Source organism: Oncorhynchus mykiss, chromosome 28 (assembly GCF_013265735.2).
Source record: "Oncorhynchus mykiss isolate Arlee chromosome 28, USDA_OmykA_1.1, whole genome shotgun sequence".
Classification (NCBI taxonomy): Eukaryota; Metazoa; Chordata; class Actinopteri; order Salmoniformes; family Salmonidae; genus Oncorhynchus; species Oncorhynchus mykiss.
Window position 1 is genome coordinate 39399908 of NC_048592.1, and position 20216 is coordinate 39420123.

A 20216-nucleotide genomic window follows, 5' to 3' on the forward strand; every position below is an offset into this window, starting at 1 on the left:
GAGTAAACAATTAACAAGTCAATAACACAGTAGAAAACAAAAATAGTCTATTTTTTTTTGTTGAGAACTAAACAAATGTAGGGTCGTTTTGTTCATAGAATTCTTCATCTATATGTGGAGAAGAAGAACAACAAGGTGACTTGTAAGTTTCAGAGATGGGAAGTCAGATTGTGGTTGGAAGTTAGGCCGACTTCTCATCATGTTTTAGTATTGCTGGGATATCGTATCCTACAGCCGGTATTATAGCTCTTCCTTAGGGATATCGTATCCTACAGCCGGTATTATAGCTCTTCCTTAGGGATATCGTAGCCTCCAGCCGGTATTATAGCTCTTCCTTAGGGATATCGTATCCTACAGCCGGTATTATAGCTCTTCCTTAGGGATATCGTATCCTACAGCCGGTATTATAGCTCTTCCTTAGGGATATCGTAGCCTCCAGCCGGTATTATAGCTCTTCCTTAGGGATATCGTAGCCTCCAGCCGGTATTATAGCTCTTCCTTAGGGATATCGTAGCCTCCAGCCGGTATTATAGCTCTTCCTTAGGGATATCGTATCCTACAGCCGGTATTATAGCTCTTCCTTAGGGATATCGTATCCTACAGCCGGTATTATAGCTCTTCCTTAGGGATATCGTAGCCTCCAGCCGGTATTATAGCTCTTCCTTAGGGATATCATAGCCTCCAGCCGGTATTATAGCTCTTCCTTAGGGATATCGTAGCCTCCAGCCGGTATTATAGCTCTTCCTTAGGGATATCGTATCCTACAGCCGGTATTATAGCTCTTCCTTAGGGATATCGTAGCCTCCAGCCGGTATTATAGCTCTTCCTTAGGGATATCGTATCCTACAGCCGGTATTATAGCTCTGTGTCCTGCCTCCAGCCACTCATAGTGTCTGTGTCCTGCCTCCAGCCACTCATAGTGTCTGTGTCCTGCCTCCAGCCACTCATAGTGTCTGTGTCCTGCCTCCAGCCAGTCATAGTGTCTGTGTCCTGCCTCCAGCCAGTCATAGTGTCTGTGTCCTGCCTCCAGCCAGCCATAGTGTCTGTGTCCTGCCTCCAGCCAGTCATAGTGTTCAGATGGTTCTGAATGTATGAGAAATGGCCATGCAGTCACTTCTGTGTAACCTCTCTAAGCCCTCAGGGCGGAGAGAGGGATGAGAGGGGTGGAGAGAGGGATGAGAGGGGTGGAGAGGGGGATGATGAGAGTGCTGGAGAGCAGGATGAGAGTGATGGAGAGGAGAGATATGGGGTCCAGCTGTGGATCTGTAGTTCTGGGTAACAGAGCACACACACAGGAGCACAGATGGCATGTCATCCTCAATCTGTACAGCAGGCCCCTGTCCAACGGTGTGCATTACAAAGCAATTACAAATCAACATTCAATTCCTCCTAGAACACTTTGTACAGAACGCCATGTTGGCTACAGTATGTGATGTCTTGGGTCCTGATTGTTATTATGTACAGTGCCTACAGAAAGGAATTCATACCCCTGGACAAATGTTGTGTTAGTCTGAATTGAAAATTGATTTAAATGTAGATTTTGTTGTCACTGGCTTACAAACAATACCACTTAATGTCAGAGTGGAATAATGCAACAATTTTTTTTTTTTAAAGTATGTTTTACAAATGAATTGCAAACTGAAAAACTGAAATGTCTTGTGTCAATAAGTATTCAACCCCTTTGTTACGACAAGCCTAAATACGTTCAGGAGTAAAAATGTGCTTAACAAGTCACTTAATAAGTTGCGTGGACTCACTCTGTGTGCCATAATAGTGTTTAACATGATTTCTGAATGACTACCTCATCTCTGTACCCCACACATACAATTATCTGTACGGTCAGTAAATTTCAAACACAGATTCAACCACTTAGAAGGGCACCTATTGGTAGATGGGTCAACGATGTTGTAGTTACTCCACAATACTAACCTAATTGACAGAGTAAAACAAAGGAAAACCCAGTTTCAAGTCTTGCCATAGATTTTCAAGTTGATTAAAGTCAAAACTGTAACTCGGCCACTCAGGAACATTCACCGTCTTCTTGGTGAGCAACTCCAGTGTAGATTTAGTATCTCCCAGTGTCTGGTTGAAAGCAGACTGAACCAGGTTTTCCTCGAGGATTTTTGCCTGTGCTTAGCTCCATTCCATTAATTTTTTTTATCCTGAAACACTCCCCAGTCCATAATGATTACAAGCATACCCATAACATGATGCAGCCACCACCATGCTTGAAAATATGGAGAGTGGGTAGCGTCCTCTGGTTGTTTTTATATTGTTTAATCAAACTTCAATCATAATGGAGAAAGCTTAATTTAAAACCACTTAGAATGTATCTTCTACCACCCTAAGGTTATGCACAACCGATAAAGCAAATATCTAACTTTATTTTGTATTTTTCAAAAGCATCAAATACACTCAATGTGAAAAATATTGTGATATGATGTTTTGGAGATATCACCCAGCCCTATTTTAGGATCTATTTAATGAATCTGGTGATCTTAATGCATCCTGAATCACTCCAGTCCAACTCTAGCCTTAATAAACACATGTTCTGGAGTCACACCCAGTCCAACTCTAGCCTTAATAAACACATGTTCTGGAGTCACACCCAGTCCAACTCTAGCCTTAATAAACACATGTTCTGGAGTCACACCCAGTCCAACTCTAGCCTTAATAAACACATGTTCTGGAGTCACACCCAGTCCAAATCTAGCCTTAATAAACACATGTTCTGGAGTCACACCCAGTCCAACTCTAGCCTTAATAAACACATGTTCTGGAGTCACACCCAGTCCAACTCTAGCCCTAATAAACACATGTTCTGGAGTCACACCCAGTCCAACTCTAGCCTTAATAAACACATGTTCTGGAGTCACACCCAGTCCAACTCTAGCCTTAATAAACACATGTTCTGGAGTCACACCCAGTCCAACTCTAGCCCTAATAAACACATGTTCTGGAGTCACACCCAGTCCAACTCTAGCCTTAATAAACACATGTTCTGGAGTCACACCCAGTCCAACTCTAGCCTTAATAAACACATGTTCTGGAGTCACACCCAGTCCAACTCTAGCCTTAATAAACACATGTTCTGGAGTCACACCCAGTCCAACTCTAGCCTTAATAAACACATGTTCTGGAGTCACACCCAGTCCAACTCTAGCCTTAATAAACACATGTTCTGGAGTCCCACCCAGTCCAACTCTAGCCTTAATAAACACATGTTCTGGAGTCACACCCAGTCCAACTCTAGCCTTAATAAACACATGTTCTGGAGTCACACCCAGTCCAACTCTAGCCCTAATAAACACATGTTCTGGAGTCACACCCAGTCCAACTCTAGCCCTGTGAACACATGTTCTGGAGTCACACCCAGTCCAACTCTAGCCCTAATAAACACATGTTCTGGAGTCACACCCAGTCCAACTCTAGCCCTAATAAACACATGTTCTGGAGTCACACCCAGTCCAACTCTAGCCTTAATAAACACATGTTCTGGAGTCACACCCAGTCCAACTCTAGCCTTAATAAACACATGTTCTGGAGTCACACCCAGTCCAACTCTAGCCTTAATAAACACATGTTCTGGAGTCACACCCAGTCCAACTCTAGCCCTGTGAACACATGTTCTGGAGTCACACCCAGTCCAACTCTAGCCTTAATAAACACATGTTCTGGAGTCACACCCAGTCCAACTCTAGCCCTAATAAACACATGTTCTGGAGTCCCACCCAGTCCAACTCTAGCCTTAATAAACACATGTTCTGGAGTCACACCCAGTCCAACTCTAGCCTTAATAAACACATGTTCTGGAGTCACACCCAGTCCAACTCTAGCCTTAATAAACACATGTTCTGGAGTCACACCCAGTCCAACTCTAGCCTTAATAAACACATGTTCTGGAGTCACACCCAGTCCAACTCTAGCCTTAATAAACACATGTTCTGGAGTCACACCCAGTCCAACTCTAGCCTTAATAAACACATGTTCTGGAGTCACACCCAGTCCAACTCTAGCCTTAATAAACACATGTTCTGGAGTCACACCCAGTCCAACTCTAGCCCTAATAAACACATGTTCTGGAGTCACACCCAGTCCAACTCTAGCCTTAATAAACACATGTTCTGGAGTCCCACCCAGTCCAACTCTAGCCTTAATAAACACATGTTCTGGAGTCACACCCAGTCCAACTCTAGCCTTAATAAACACATGTTCTGGAGTCACACCCAGTCCAACTCTAGCCTTAATAAACACATGTTCTGGAGTCACACCCAGTCCAACTCTAGCCCTAATAAACACATGTTCTGGAGTCACACCCAGTCCAACTCTAGCCGTAATAAACACATGTTCTGGAGTCACACCCAGTCCAACTCTAGCCTTAATAAACACATGTTCTGGAGTCCCACCCAGTCCAACTCTAGCCCTGTGAACACATGTTCTGGAGTCACACCCAGTCCAACTCTAGCCTTAATAAACACATGTTCTGGAGTCCCACCCAGTCCAACTCTAGCCTTAATAAACACATGTTCTGGAGTCCCACCCAGTCCAACTCTAGCCCTAATAAACACATGTTCTGGAGTCCCACCCAGTCCAACTCTAGCCTTAATAAACACATGTTCTGGAGTCCCACCCAGTCCAACTCTAGCCCTAATAAACACATGTTCTGGAGTCACACCCAGTCCAACTCTAGCCCTGTGAATACATGTTCTGGAGTCACACCCAGTCCAACTCTAGCCTTAATAAACACATGTTCTGGAGTCCCACCCAGTCCAACTCTAGCCTTAATAAACACATGTTCTGGAGTCCCACCCAGTCCAACTCTAGCCTTAATAAACACATGTTCTGGAGTCCCACCCAGTCCAACTCTAGCCTTAATAAACACATGTTCTGGAGTCACACCCAGTCCAACTCTAGCCTTAATAAACACATGTTCTGGAGTCACACCCAGTCCAACTCTAGCCTTAATAAACACATGTTCTGGAGTCACACCCAGTCCAACTCTAGCCTTAATAAACACATGTTCTGGAGTCACACCCAGTCCAACTCTAGCCTTAATAAACACATGTTCTGGAGTCACACCCAGTCCAACTCTAGCCTTAATAAACACATGTTCTGGAGTCACACCCAGTCCAACTCTAGCCTTAATAAACACATGTTCTGGAGTCACACCCAGTCCAACTCTAGCCTTAATAAACACATGTTCTGGAGTCACACCCAGTCCAACTCTAGCCTTAATAAACACATGTTCTGGAGTCACACCCAGTCCAACTCTAGCCTTAATAAACACATGTTCTGGAGTCACACCCAGTCCAACTCTAGCCTTAATAAACACATGTTCTGGAGTCACACCCAGTCCAACTCTAGCCCTAATAAACACATGTTCTGGAGTCACACCCAGTCCAACTCTAGCCCTAATAAACACATGTTCTGGAGTCACACCCAGTCCAACTCTAGCCTTAATAAACACATGTTCTGGAGTCACACCCAGTCCAACTCTAGCCCTAATAAACACATGTTCTGGAGTCACACCCAGTCCAACTCTAGCCCTAATAAACACATGTTCTGGAGTCACACCCAGTCCAACTCTAGCCTTAATAAACACATGTTCTGGAGTCACACCCAGTCCAACTCTAGCCCTAATAAACACATGTTCTGGAGTCACACCCAGTCCAACTCTAGCCCTAATAAACACATGTTCTGGAGTCACACCCAGTCCAACTCTAGCCTTAATAAACACATGTTCTGGAGTCACACCCAGTCCAACTCTAGCCTTAATAAACACATGTTCTGGAGTCACACCCAGTCCAACTCTAGCCCTGTGAACACATGTTCTGGAGTCACACCCAGTCCAACTCTAGCCTTAATAAACACATGTTCTGGAGTCACACCCAGTCCAACTCTAGCCTTAATAAACACATGTTCTGGAGTCACACCCAGTCCAACTCTAGCCTTAATAAACACATGTTCTGGAGTCACACCCAGTCCAACTCTAGCCCTAATAAACACATGTTCTGGAGTCACACCCAGTCCAACTCTAGCCTTAATAAACACATGTTCTGGAGTCCCACCCAGTCCAACTCTAGCCTTAATAAACACATGTTCTGGAGTCACACCCAGTCCAACTCTAGCCTTAATAAACACATGTTCTGGAGTCACACCCAGTCCAACTCTAGCCTTAATAAACACATGTTCTGGAGTCACACCCAGTCCAACTCTAGCCTTAATAAACACATGTTCTGGAGTCACACCCAGTCCAACTCTAGCCTTAATAAACACATGTTCTGGAGTCACACCCAGTCCAACTCTAGCCTTAATAAACACATGTTCTGGAGTCACACCCAGTCCAACTCTAGCCTTAATAAACACATGTTCTGGAGTCACACCCAGTCCAACTCTAGCCTTAATAAACACATGTTCTGGAGTCACACCCAGTCCAACTCTAGCCTTAATAAACACATGTTCTGGAGTCCCACCCAGTCCAACTCTAGCCTTAATAAACACATGTTCTGGAGTCACACCCAGTCCAACTCTAGCCCTAATAAACACATGTTCTGGAGTCACACCCAGTCCAACTCTAGCCCTAATAAACACATGTTCTGGAGTCACACCCAGTCCAACTCTAGCCCTAATAAACACATGTTCTGGAGTCACACCCAGTCCAACTCTAGCCCTAATAAACACATGTTCTGGAGTCACACCCAGTCCAACTCTAGCCTTAATAAACACATGTTCTGGAGTCACACCCAGTCCAACTCTAGCCCTAATAAACACATGTTCTGGAGTCACACCCAGTCCAACTCTAGCCCTAATAAACACATGTTCTGGAGTCACACCCAGTCCAACTCTAGCCCTGTGAACACATGTTCTGGAGTCACACCCAGTCCAACTCTAGCCCTAATAAACACATGTTCTGGAGTCCCACCCAGTCCAACTCTAGCCTTAATAAACACATGTTCTGGAGTCACACCCAGTCCAACTCTAGCCCTAATAAACACATGTTCTGGAGTCACACCCAGTCCAACTCTAGCCCTAATAAACACATGTTCTGGAGTCACACCCAGTCCAACTCTAGCCTTAATAAACACATGTTCTGGAGTCACACCCAGTCCAACTCTAGCCTTAATAAACACATGTTCTGGAGTCACACCCAGTCCAACTCTAGCCCTGTGAACACATGTTCTGGAGTCACACCCAGTCCAACTCTAGCCTTAATAAACACATGTTCTGGAGTCACACCCAGTCCAACTCTAGCCTTAATAAACACATGTTCTGGAGTCACACCCAGTCCAACTCTAGCCTTAATAAACACATGTTCTGGAGTCACACCCAGTCCAACTCTAGCCCTAATAAACACATGTTCTGGAGTCACACCCAGTCCAACTCTAGCCTTAATAAACACATGTTCTGGAGTCCCACCCAGTCCAACTCTAGCCTTAATAAACACATGTTCTGGAGTCACACCCAGTCCAACTCTAGCCTTAATAAACACATGTTCTGGAGTCACACCCAGTCCAACTCTAGCCTTAATAAACACATGTTCTGGAGTCACACCCAGTCCAACTCTAGCCTTAATAAACACATGTTCTGGAGTCACACCCAGTCCAACTCTAGCCTTAATAAACACATGTTCTGGAGTCACACCCAGTCCAACTCTAGCCTTAATAAACACATGTTCTGGAGTCACACCCAGTCCAACTCTAGCCTTAATAAACACATGTTCTGGAGTCACACCCAGTCCAACTCTAGCCTTAATAAACACATGTTCTGGAGTCACACCCAGTCCAACTCTAGCCTTAATAAACACATGTTCTGGAGTCACACCCAGTCCAACTCTAGCCCTAATAAACACATGTTCTGGAGTCACACCCAGTCCAACTCTAGCCTTAATAAACACATGTTCTGGAGTCACACCCAGTCCAACTCTAGCCTTAATAAACACATGTTCTGGAGTCACACCCAGTCCAACTCTAGCCCTAATAAACACATGTTCTGGAGTCACACCCAGTCCAACTCCAGGATAGAAACAGTGATAATGTCTCCCAAATGGCACACTATTCCCTACATAGTGCACTACTACCCTATGGGTCCTGGTCTAAAGTAGTGCACTACTACCCTATGGGTCCTGGTCTAAAGTAGTGCACTACTGCCCTATAGACCCTGGTCTAAAGTAGTGCACTACTACCCTATAGACTCTGGTCTAAAGTAGTGCACTACTACCCTATAGACTCTGGTCTAAAGTAGTGCACTACTACCCTATAGACCCTGGTCTAAAGTAGTGCACTACTACCCTATAGACTCTGGTCTAAAGTAGTGCACTACTACCCTATAGACCCTGGTCTAAAGTAGTGCACTATTTAGGGAATAGGGTGCCATTTGGGATGCAAGCCTAAAGAAACAAGCTGATTATGGCTTTGAAAGGGTTTATTTCTGTTATATGAAAACAAGGCTGGATTTATAACGAAATCAAATCAACATTATCCAAATCCTTTAAAAATAAATAACCTTCTCTCTTCTCTGAGTGAGTGGGTAGTGTAATGTTGTGGGTTGGCAGAGCCTGGATTGGCATCTCATTGTAATCCTATTCCCAGCTCAGTCGCCACGTAAACGCCGCCAAGAGAGACGGGTAGAGAAGGTAGATTCTATCGTACACACAAGCTGCAGTGAAACAACAAATCCTTAGTTGGGGCAAGAGTTTGAAGACGGTGAACAGTGGTCCCTCCTTGTAAGACTTGAGCTTTCTCTTGTAACGGATAACATAACAATGACCTCACAGCTGTTCCCTGTTCAGTGTTTTTCACTATGCAGTTACTGAATGTCCCATTACAACCGTCCGCTATGTATTCAGAGCTTTTGCAGCCTGTACTTCCCTTATTGGCTGTGGGATCCTGGGGGCTCTCTATTACCATGTCTGTGGGTAAGAGCCCCAAGCCTGAACCCTTAGATATCCCAGGAGGAAACTGTGTTAAATCTCTCTCTCTCTCTGTGGGTAAGAGCCCCAAGCCTGAAGCACTGTGTTAAATCTCTCTCTCTCTGTGGGTAAGAGCCCCAAGCCTGAACCCTTAGATATCCCTGGAGGAAGCACTGTGTTAAATCTCTCTCTCTCTGTGGGTAAGAGCCCCAAGCCTGAACCCTTAGATATCCCCGGAGGAAGCACTGTGTTAAATCTCTCTCTCTCTGTGGGTAAGAGCCCCAAGCCTGAACCCTTAGATATCCCCGGAGGAAGCACTGTGTTAAATCTCTCTCTCTGTGGGTAAGAGCCCCAAGCCTGAACCCTTAGATATCCCCGGAGGAAGCACTGTGTTAAATCTCTCTCTCTCTCTGTGGGTAAGAGCCCCAAGCCTGAACCCTTAGATATCCCAGGAGGAAGCACTGTGTTAAATCTCTCTCTCTGTGGGTAAGAGCCCCAAGCCTGAACCCTTAGATATCCCAGGAGGAAGCACTGTGTTAAATCTCTCTCTCTGTGGGTAAGAGCCCCAAGCCTGAACCCTTAGATATCCCTGGAGGAAGCACTGTGTTTAAAATAGCTGATGATGGCCCTCCCAGATATGTCAGACATCCATACTATGCACCTCTAGGTACTCCACATAGTCCTGCCAGTGTGGTCTGGCCGTCCCTAGATAACCAGGATGGTGATCAGAGGTTTCTGTTTCCTCCTCTTAATGTGGTGATGGTTTCCCAGTTGAAAGGTTTGTTACTTGCCCATTTATTAGTCTGTTACTCTATTCATGCACCTATTTTTTTTATTTCTGTTATTTAACTAGGCAAGTTAAATAATAAGAAGTCTTTCTTATTTACAATGACGGCCTAGGAACAGTGGGTTAACTGCCTTGTTCAGAGGCAGAACTACAGATTTTTTTTTTTTACCTTGTCAACTCGGGGGATTCGATCTTGCAGCCTTTGGGTTACTAGTCCAATGCTCTAACCACTAGGCTACCTACCGCCTCTACACTCTAACCACTAGGCTACCCTGCCACCTAGTTGATGGGTTTCACTGTGAGGTAGGAGCAGTAGACTGAACACTTAAAAAAAAAAAAACATTCATGGAAGACTGACTTGAATTGTGAGGATAACCACAATTCTATTCGTAGTTATGATCTAAAACTATTGGTTTTCTAACCCAAAGTTGCAAAGAAAATGTTATATTTAATAAACACAAGAGCCCAGCAAAAATGGATAAGAGTGTGGCGGTATAGCAGGAACAGCGGCGTCTAATGGTCAAAACCAGGTACTTCCACACGACTTTATGGTGAATAATACAAGCGACTTCAATTACTAATTTCTCTGAACAGGAAAAAAAAATAATATTCACAGGGAAATACATTACATAGTATGGAGAAGCAATACTCCAATCCGCAGCATCGTACTACTTGTCAAACAGAGCACTTCTACTTTATTCTGGTTGTTGGGGTGGGATTGGCACGGCGGGGTCCGGGGGAGACTTTTTATTGTTTGGGGTGGGATTCCTCATGTCTTACTCATTGGTAGGAAAAAGTTTAGTCCAAATCGGATGTTGAGTACTATGTTTATTGAATATTATATGAATCCTATACATTTAAAATGGGTTCAATCAATTAGCCAACTTTCTCAGAGAACATTTTATTTTAACAAAATAATGTTTCAGGAATGCCAATCTTACCTGTTTCTAACTACAAAAACAATTTCCTGACCATCTGAGATCGGGTGGGTATCATCATGGCTTGCTGAAATGACATGGAACAACTCCTACTTGACTCATCTAAATCCTCTCTCTTTTTCTCTGTTCCAGTGTGATTCGCCATGACGACTGAATCAGGAGCCGACTCTGAGCCTAAGCAGCAGGGGAAAGGAGGGAAGGGGAAAGGAGGGAAGGAGAAAGGAGGGAAGGAGAAAGGAGGGAAGGAGAAGACAGCAGAACACTTCCCAGCCGCCACGGGACACAGCACACCTGCCAGGAATAACCAGGTGAGACCTCGTAGCTACTGATTTGTTAATTCACTGACATTACAGTGTAGTAGGGGGTCACAGTGCTGAGCAGGTTGTTTACTCTGTTGAACAGAGCCCTATATAGTGCACTACTGTTTATTATGGATCCCCATTGGTTCCTGCCAAGGCAGCAGCTACTCTTCCTGGGGTCCAGCAAAATTATGGCAGTTTGTAAAATGTCACAGTACAAGTATCTACAGTACAAAATCTATGTGTGTGTGTGTGTGTGTGTGTGTATGCATGTGTCTGTGCCTATGTTTGTGTCTCTTCACAGTCCCCCGCTGTACCATAAGGTGTATTTGTATCTGTTTTTTAATCTGATTCTCCTGCTGCGTCAGTTACCTGATGTGGAATAGAGTTCCATGTAGTCATGTCTCTATGTAGTACTGTGGAATAGAGTTCCATGTAGTCATGGCTCTATGTAGTACTGTGGAATAGAGTTCCATGTAGTCATGGTTCTATGTAGTACTGTGGAATAGAGTTCCATGTAGTCATGGCTCTATGTAGTACTGTGGAATAGAGTTCCATGTAGCCATGGTTCTATGTAGTACTGTGGAATAGAGTTCCATGTAGTCATGGCTCTATGTAGTACTGTGGAATAGAGTTCCATGTAGTCATGGCTCTATGTAGTACTGTGGAATAGAGTTCCATGTAGTCATGGTTCTATGTAGTACTGTGGAATAGAGTTCCATGTAGTCATGGCTCTATGTAGTACTGTGGAATAGAGTTCCATGTAGTCATGGCTCTATGTAGTACTGTGGAATAGAGTTCCATGTAGTCATGGCTCTATGTAGTACTGTGGAATAGAGTTCCATGTAGTCATGGCTCTATGTAGTACTGTGGAATAGAGTTCCATGTAGTCATGGCTCTATGTAGTACTGTGGAATAGAGTTCCATGTAGTCATGGCTCTATGTAGTACTGTGGAATAGAGTTCCATGTAGTCATGGCTCTATGTAGTACTGTGGAATAGAGTTCCATGTAGTCATGGCTCTATGTAGTACTGTGGAATAGAGTTCCATGTAGTCATGGCTCTATGTAGTACTGTGGAATAGAGTTCCATGTAGTCATGGCTCTATGTAGTACTGTGGAATAGAGTTCCATGTAGTCATGGCTCTATGTAGTACTGTGGAATAGAGTTCCATGTAGTCATGGCTCTATGTAGTACTGTGGAATAGAGTTCCATGTAGTCATGGCTCTATGTAGTACTGTGGAATAGAGTTCCATGTAGTCATGGCTCTATGTAGTACTGTGGAATAGAGTTCCATGTAGTCATGGCTCTATGTAGTACTGTGGAATAGAGTTCCATGTAGTCATGGCTCTATGTAGTACTGTGGAATAGAGTTCCATGTAGTCATGGCTCTATGTAGTACTGTGGAATAGAGTTCCATGTAGTCATGGCTCTATGTAGTACTGTGGAATAGAGTTCCATGTAGTCATGGCTCTATGTAGTACTGTGGAATAGAGTTCCATGTAGTCATGGCTCTATGTAGTACTGTGGAATAGAGTTCCATGTAGTCATGGCTCTATGTAGTACTGTGGAATAGAGTTCCATGTAGTCATGGCTCTATGTAGTACTGTGGAATAGAGTTCCATGTAGTCATGGCTCTATGTAGTACTGTGGAATAGAGTTCCATGTAGTCATGGCTCTATGTAGTACTGTGGAATAGAGTTCCATGTAGTCATGGCTCTATGTAGTACTGTGGAATAGAGTTCCATGTAGTCATGGCTCTATGTAGTACTGTGGAATAGAGTTCCATGTAGTCATGGCTCCATGTAGTACTGTGGAATAGAGTTCCATGTAGTCATGGCTCCATGTAGTACTGTGGAATAGAGTTCCATGTAGTCATGGCTCCATGTAGTACTGTGGAATAGAGTTCCATGTAGTCATGGCTCTATGTAGTACTGTGGAATAGAGTTCTATGTAGTCATGGCTCTATGTAGTACTGTGGAGTAGAGTTCCATGTAGTCATGGCTCTATGTAGTACTGTACACCTCCCATAGTCTGTTCTGGACTTGGGGAATGTGAAGAGACCTCTTGTGGCATGTCATGTTTTTGGGGATGGGACTGATCAAACATTGTCATAGTGGATTATTTTCCTCTGCCTATTTTAATGACTAAACACTGTCATTCTGTTTCTTATCTGTCATTGGCATACCAACAACACGTACTTAACAGGCACTTGCTCACCTAGCTACTTTAAGATGGATGCAGTAATAACTAACGGATACATTCTGGATAAGAGTGTTTGCTCAATGACAAAAATGTACACGTGAAATGGCTCCTAATGAAGCCTCGATCGCTAAACCCTGTCGGTGTTTCCTTTCTCTAGTTTGAGGAGGACCTGTCGTCAACCAGGTCGTCAACCAGTCGCCTGTCAATCAAGTCTCCACTGAGGGGAGTCAGGAAGCTGAAGAACATGCAGTGTAAAATCACCCTGCTAGATGGCTCCGACTACACCATGACGGTGGACGTGAGTACAGGGGGGGGATGAGGAAGAGGAGGAGGTTGCTGCTATCTGCCGTCCGTCCAGGGTGGATGTGATTGGACGAAAGTCTTAATAGCTAATTTCAGATTTGATCTCTGTCTCTGTCTCTGTCTCTGTCTCTCTGTCTGTGTGATAAAATGACTTTTCGGCCATCAAATATCCAGGGAAACTATCATCTCAAATGGTACACAGTAACAACAACTTAGCTTCCAGTTCTGTCAGATGTATTTAGTATAGAGTTGTGTGTGTGTGTAGACAAGCGGGGAGAAGCTTCAACATGCCAAGGACTCAACGTTCCTTCCACCCAAACAAACAACCGAATCTGCTTTAGCCAGATAGAGGATAGAGCCCCGTTAGGGGGGGAGGGGGTAGATTAGCCCTATGTTTGGGTGGGGGCTTTGGAACAGGAGATGTTTGTGTGGTTGTGTAGAGGGGTTTAGGAACGGTTGTTCGGTTTGGGGTGTGGGTTTAAGAATGAGAGTGGTTGAACAGTTTGTGTCTGTCTGTGTGTGTGTGTGTGTAGAGGGGTTTAGGAACGGTTGTTCGGTTTGGGGTGTGGGTTTAAGAGGATCAGAGTCATTCTCACTGTTCTCTGTGTGAGTCACTCCCAATCCTACTTTACCCTCCTGCTGTGGACATCCAGCACTTCTGAACAACGTCTCATCTGGACGGGGTGTAGACATACAGGGATTGGTGTATGAGCTAATTTGGGGGTCGTTGGGGGGTAGATTGCAGTAACTGTTGGGATCATTTTTACATTTTTGGAATTATACAATTTGGTTTCTTGCTTCATATTGAGTTATACCTGGACTGATAGTCATTGATTGGCAGATGTATGAAGTAAATGCACACGCCCACACAGAACAGTTATTGGATGTTGAGGGAAGGTGAGAGAGAGCGAGACGACTTCAGGAGCTCAGCCTTCCACACACAGAGACCAGCTGCTTCCACGTTTTACACTGTGATACGTTCTACATCAAGACGTCATAATCAGAACACAAGGAGAATGATTGAGAGCTGTTTATATGACTCCCTGCAGTGTGGTCTGTGGCTGGGTCGTGTATTAGTGTATGGGCCTCCCATGCATGACTCCCTGGGGTGTGGTCTGTGGCTGGGTCATGTATTAGTGTATGGGCCTCCCCTGCATGACTCCCTGGGGTGTGGTCTGTGGCTGGGTCATGTATTAGTGTATGGGACTCCCCTGCATGACTCCCTGGGGTGTGGTCTGTGGCTGGGTCATGTATTAGTGTATGGGCCTCCCCTGCATGAGAGAAGACTGTGAGGAGGGGAGAGAGCCTCCCGAGGGATCTCCCTCTGTTTACAGATTTATAGTATCCCCCCCTCTCTCCTTCAGTCCTTCTCCCTCTACCCTCCACCCCTCCCTCCCCCCCTCCTTCCCTCCCTCCTCCTCCCCTCTACCTCTCCCTCCCTCCTCCCCTCCCTCCCTCCTCCACCCCTCCCTCCCTCCCTCCCTCCCTCCCTCCCTCCATCAGCCCCTCCCTCCACCCCTCCCTCCCCCCCTCCCTCCCCCCCTCCTTCCCTCCCTCCTCCTCCCCTCTACCTCTCCCTCCCTCCTCCCCTCCCTCCCTCCCTCCTCCACCCCTCCCTCCCTCCCTCCATCAGCCCCTCCCTCCACCCCTCCCTCCTCCCTCCAACAGCCCCCGTCTCCCTGCACCAGCCCCTTGGACCAGGCAGCTATGAGGACAGCTACTGTAAACATGTCAAGGTTAAACTACAGCTACACACTGACACAGGCTATATGACTGTACATGAACACACAGACAGACCAGGTAAACATGGAGTCCGCAGCAGGAGGAGACATGGCCACTGTCCTTCCTAGCACCGTTGTTGATTGGGTTTTGTTGATGAAGCAGAGGTGGTGGAGCACCAAGGGAAAAAAAGGACATGTGCTTCTGTTCTATCACACGAGCGATGATGTCAGAGCAATGATGTCAGAGCAACATATCACACAGGCCAGCTGGTTACAGGCTGGTTAAAGCCAGCAACATATCACACAGGCCAGCTGGTTACAGGCTGGTTAAAGCCAGCAACATTTCACACAGGCCAGCTGGTTACAGGCTGGTTAAAGCCAGCAACATTTCACACAGGCCAGCTGGTTACAGGCTGGTTAAAGCCAGCAACATATCACACAGGCCAGCTGGTTACAGGCTGGTTAAAGCCAGCAACATTTCACACAGGCCAGCTGGTTACAGGCTGGTTAAAGCCAGCAACATATCACACAGGCCAGCTGGTTACAGGCTGGTTAAAGCCAGCAATATATCACACAGGCCAGCTGGTTACAGGCTGGTTAAAGCCAGCAACATATCACACAGGCCAGCTGGTTACAGGCTGGTTAAAGCCAGCAACATATCACACAGGCCAGCTGGTTAAAGCCAGCAACATATCACACATTGAGAACATTGAGGTTAAATGAAGATACTCAGTTCGTTGTAGGGAGTCTGTTTTATCTCATTCCCATTACTGTCTGAAGACCAGTTTAGTACTGACAGACTGTCTCCCTCTCTCACTGTCTCTCTCCCTCTCTCACTGTCTCTATCTATCTCTCACTGTCTCTATCTATCTCTCGCACTGTCTCTATCTCTCTCTCGCACTGTCTCTCTCTATCTCTCTCACTGTCTCTATCTATCTCTCTCACTGTCTGTCTCTCACTGTCTGTCAATTCAATTCAAGGGCTTTATTGGCATGGGAAACATGTGTTAACATTGCCAAAGCAAGTGAGGTAGATAATATACAAAAGTGAAATAAACAATAACAATTAACAGTAAACATTAAACATACAGAAGTTTCAAAACAATAAAGACATTACAAATGTCATATATATATATATATATATACATACATACATACATACATACATACATACATACAGTGCCTTGCGAAAGTATTCGGCCCCCTTGAACTTTGCGACCTTTTGCCACATTTCAGGCTTCAAACATAAAGATATAAAACTGTATTTTTTTGTGAAGAATCAACAACAAGTGGGACACAATCATGAAGTGGAACGACATTTATTGGATATTTCAAACTATTTTAACAAATCAAAAAACTGAAAAATTGGGCGTGCAAAATTATTCAGCCCCTTTACTTTCAGTGCAGCAAACTCTCTCCAGAAGTTCAGTGAGGATCTCTGAATGATCCAATGTTGACCTAAATGACTAATGATGATAAATACAATCCACCTGTGTGTAATCAAGTCTCCGTATAAATGCACCTGCACTGTGATAGTCTCAGAGGTCCGTTAAAAGCGCAGAGAGCATCATGAAGAACAAGGAACACACCAGGCAGGTCCGATATACTGTTGTGAAGAAGTTTAAAGCCGGATTTGGATACAAAAATATTTCCCAAGCTTTAAACATCCCAAGGAGCACTGTGCAAGCGATAATATTGAAATGGAAGGGGTATCAGACCACTGCAAATCTACCAAGACCTGGCCGTCCCTCTAAACTTTCAGCTCATACAAGGAGAAGACTGATCAGAGATGCAGCCAAGAGGCCCATGATCACTCTGGATGAACTGCAGAGATCTACAGCTGAGGTGGGAGACTCTGTCCATAGGACAACAATCAGTCGTATATTGCACAAATCTGGCCTTTATGGAAGAGTGGCAAGAAGAAAGCCATTTCTTAAAGATATCCATAAAAAGTGTTGTTTAAAGTTTGCCACAAGCCACCTGGGAGACACACCAAACATGTGGAAGAAGGTGCTCTGGTCAGATGAAACCAAAATTGAACTTTTTGGCAACAATGCAAAATGTTATGTTTGGCGTAAAAGCAACACAGCTGAACACACCATCCCCACTGTCAAACATGGTGGTGGCAGCATCATGGTTTGGGCCTGCTTTTCTTCAGCAGGGACAGGGAAGATGGTTAAAATTGATGGGAAGATGGATGGAGCCAAATACAGGACCATTCTGGAAGAAAACCTGATGGAGTCTGCAAAAGACCTGAGACTGGGACGGAGATTTGTCTTCCAACAAGACAATGATCCAAAACATAAAGCAAAATCTACAATGGAATGGTTCAAAAATAAACATATCCAGGTGTTAGAATGGCCAAGTCAAAGTCCAGACCTGAATCCAATCGAGAATCTGTGGAAAGAACTGAAAACTGCTGTTCACAAATGCTCTCCATCCAACCTCACTGAGCTCGAGCTGTTTTGCAAGGAGGAATGGGAAAAAAATTTAGTCTCTCGATGTGCAAAACTGATAGAGACATACCCCAAGCGACTTACAGCTGTAATCGCAGCAAAAGGTGGCGCTACAAAGTATTAACTTAAGGGGGCTGAATAATTTTGCACGCCCAATTTTTCAGTTTTTGATTTGTTAAAAAAGTTTGAAATATCCAATAAATGTCGTTCCACTTCATGATTGTGTCCCACTTGTTGTTGATTCTTCACAAAAAAATACAGTTTTATATCTTTATGTTTGAAGCCTGAAATGTGGCAAAAGGTCGCAAAGTTCAAGGGGGCCGAATACTTTCGCAAGGCACTGTGTGTATATATATATATATATATATATACAGTGTTTTAACAATGTACAAATGGTTAAAGGACACAAGATAAAATAAATAAGCATAAATATGGGTTGTATTTACAATGGTGTTTGTTCTTCACTGGTTGCCCTTTTCTTGTGGCAACAGGTCACAAATCTTGCTGCTGTGATGGCACACTGTGGAATTTCACCCAGTAGATATGGGAGTTTATCAAAATTGGATTTGTTTTCGAATTCTTTGTGGATCTGAGTAATATGAGGGAAATATGTCTCTCTAATATGGTCATACATTGGGCAGGAGGTTAGGAAGTGCAGCTCAGTTTCCACCTCATTTTGTGGGCAGTGAGCACATAGCCTGTCTTCTCTTGAGAGCCATGTCTGCCTACGGCGGCCTTTCTCAATAGCAAGGCTATGCTCACTGAGTCTGTACATAGTCAAAGCTTTCCTTCATTTTGGGTCAGTCACAGTGGTCAGGTATTCTGCCACTGTGTACTCTCTGTTTAGGGCCAAATAGCATTCTAGTTTGCTCAGTTTTTTTGTTAATTCTTTCCAATGTGTCAAGTAATTATCTTTTTGTTTTCTCATGATTTGTTTGGGTCTAATTGTGCTGTTGTCCTGGGGCTCTGTAGGGTGTGTTTGTGAACAGAGCCCCAGGACCATCTTGCTTAGGGGACTCTTCTCCAGGTTCATCTCTCTGTAGGTGATGGCTTTGTTATGGAAGGTCTGTCTCTCTCTCTCACTGTCTGTCTCTCTCACTGTCTCTGTCTCTCTCTCTCACTGTCTCTCTCTCTCTCTCTCCCTCGCTCACCCCCTGTGGGAAAAATTTATTCACTGTGATTTTCCTTCAAGTCTGACGGAAGAATCATTAGTTTCCCCTTGTAGCTCGACCTTTTAAAACAAAAATCTAGTTTACCCTCCGACTAAGGCCTGAAACATGCTGCTGTTTTGGTGTTGTTGTTAAGGAGAGTCATCGAGGGGTTGGTGTATTTAAGTGTTATATATATATATATATATATATAACGGTTTATATCTACTGTATTACCACCACCACCTTAGCTTAGTGGCTGTTTTCTTTTAATATGGGTTTTACTGTTGTAATCCTGAGCTGCAATCTCATTATTAATAAGCTTAGGTTTTCGTAGAACCTTTTTAAGAACAGCCATAGTTACTACGGGGGGGGGGGGGGTTTATTCACAGCCTAAATACAGTTATCATAGTGCAGAATCATGGGCCGGGCGGATTGCGCTAGGTTGACGTTGTGCTGGTGTGACATCAGTCTGTGCTGGTGTGACTGTGTTGGTGTGACTGTCTGATTGCGCTAGGTTGATGTTGTGCTGGTGTGACATCAGTCTGTGCTAACTGCCGGGGATGTTGTTCCTGCTGGTTTTGAAGTGTCTGTCGAAGCCTCTTTTAATAGGCTCGAGAATCACACACAAGCCTGTCAGATGTAACTCGTAACCTCGGGGAGGCATCCAGAGCAGAGTTATGCCATGGCTCTGTGAGAGTGGGGAGAGGGAGGGAGGTGGTAACAGCAACCTAAATATATCCCCAGGGACTCAGAGGGAGTTTGACTGGAAGCTAGCCAGACTGCACAGCTACAGCCTGCTGTGAAAGAAGAGGAGGAGCATAACACACAGAGAGGAGGAGCATAACACACAGAGAGGAGGAGGATAACACACAGAGAGGAGGAGGATAACACACAGAGAGGAGGAGGATAACACACAGAGAGGAGGATAACACACAGAGGAGGAGGAGGGGTTCCGTTATGTTCCGTTATCCACTAGAGACGGGTTCCGTTATCCACTAGAGACGGGTTCCGTTATCCACTAGAGACGGGTTCCGTTATCCACTAGAGACGGGTTCCGTTATCCACTAGAGACGGGTTCCGTTATCCACTAGAGACGGGTTCCGTTATCCACTAGAGACGGGTTCCGTTATCCACTAGAGACGGGTTCCGTTATCCACTAGAGACGGGTTCCGTTATCCACTAGAGACGGGTTCCGTTATCCACTAGAGACGGGTTCCGTTACCCACTAGAGACGGGTTCCGTTATCCACTAGAGACAACCAGATCTCATGGTCTGACTGCAGTATTCAACATTTGTCCGTAAACGTCAAGTTTTGACATGTAGTCCTTTCCTGCAGTTGATTGATCAAAGGACTAGTGGCTTCGTGAGGAGGACTAGTGGCTTCGTGAGGAGGACTAGTGGCTTCGTGAGGAGGACTAGTGGCTTCATGAGGAGGACTAGTGGCTTCGTG

General features: G+C 44.8%; 1 protein-coding gene across 20 annotated transcripts in view; it reads left to right on the forward strand.

The window, feature by feature from the left end:
- epb41l3b (erythrocyte membrane protein band 4.1-like 3b) overlaps positions 1–20216 on the forward strand; it is a 100329-nt gene that overhangs the window by 15429 nt on the left and 64684 nt on the right. For 19 of the 20 annotated variants that reach the window (XM_036966486.1, XM_036966493.1, XM_036966485.1 and 16 more), the window contains exons 2-3: positions 10766–10941; positions 13294–13434. In XM_036966486.1, the coding sequence (XP_036822381.1) occupies positions 10777–10941; positions 13294–13434 (306 nt within the window). In that variant the 5' untranslated portion in view covers positions 10766–10776. The remainder of the gene's footprint in view (positions 1–10765; positions 10942–13293; positions 13435–20216) is intronic. The other variant, XM_036966494.1, reaches the window with a different exon arrangement.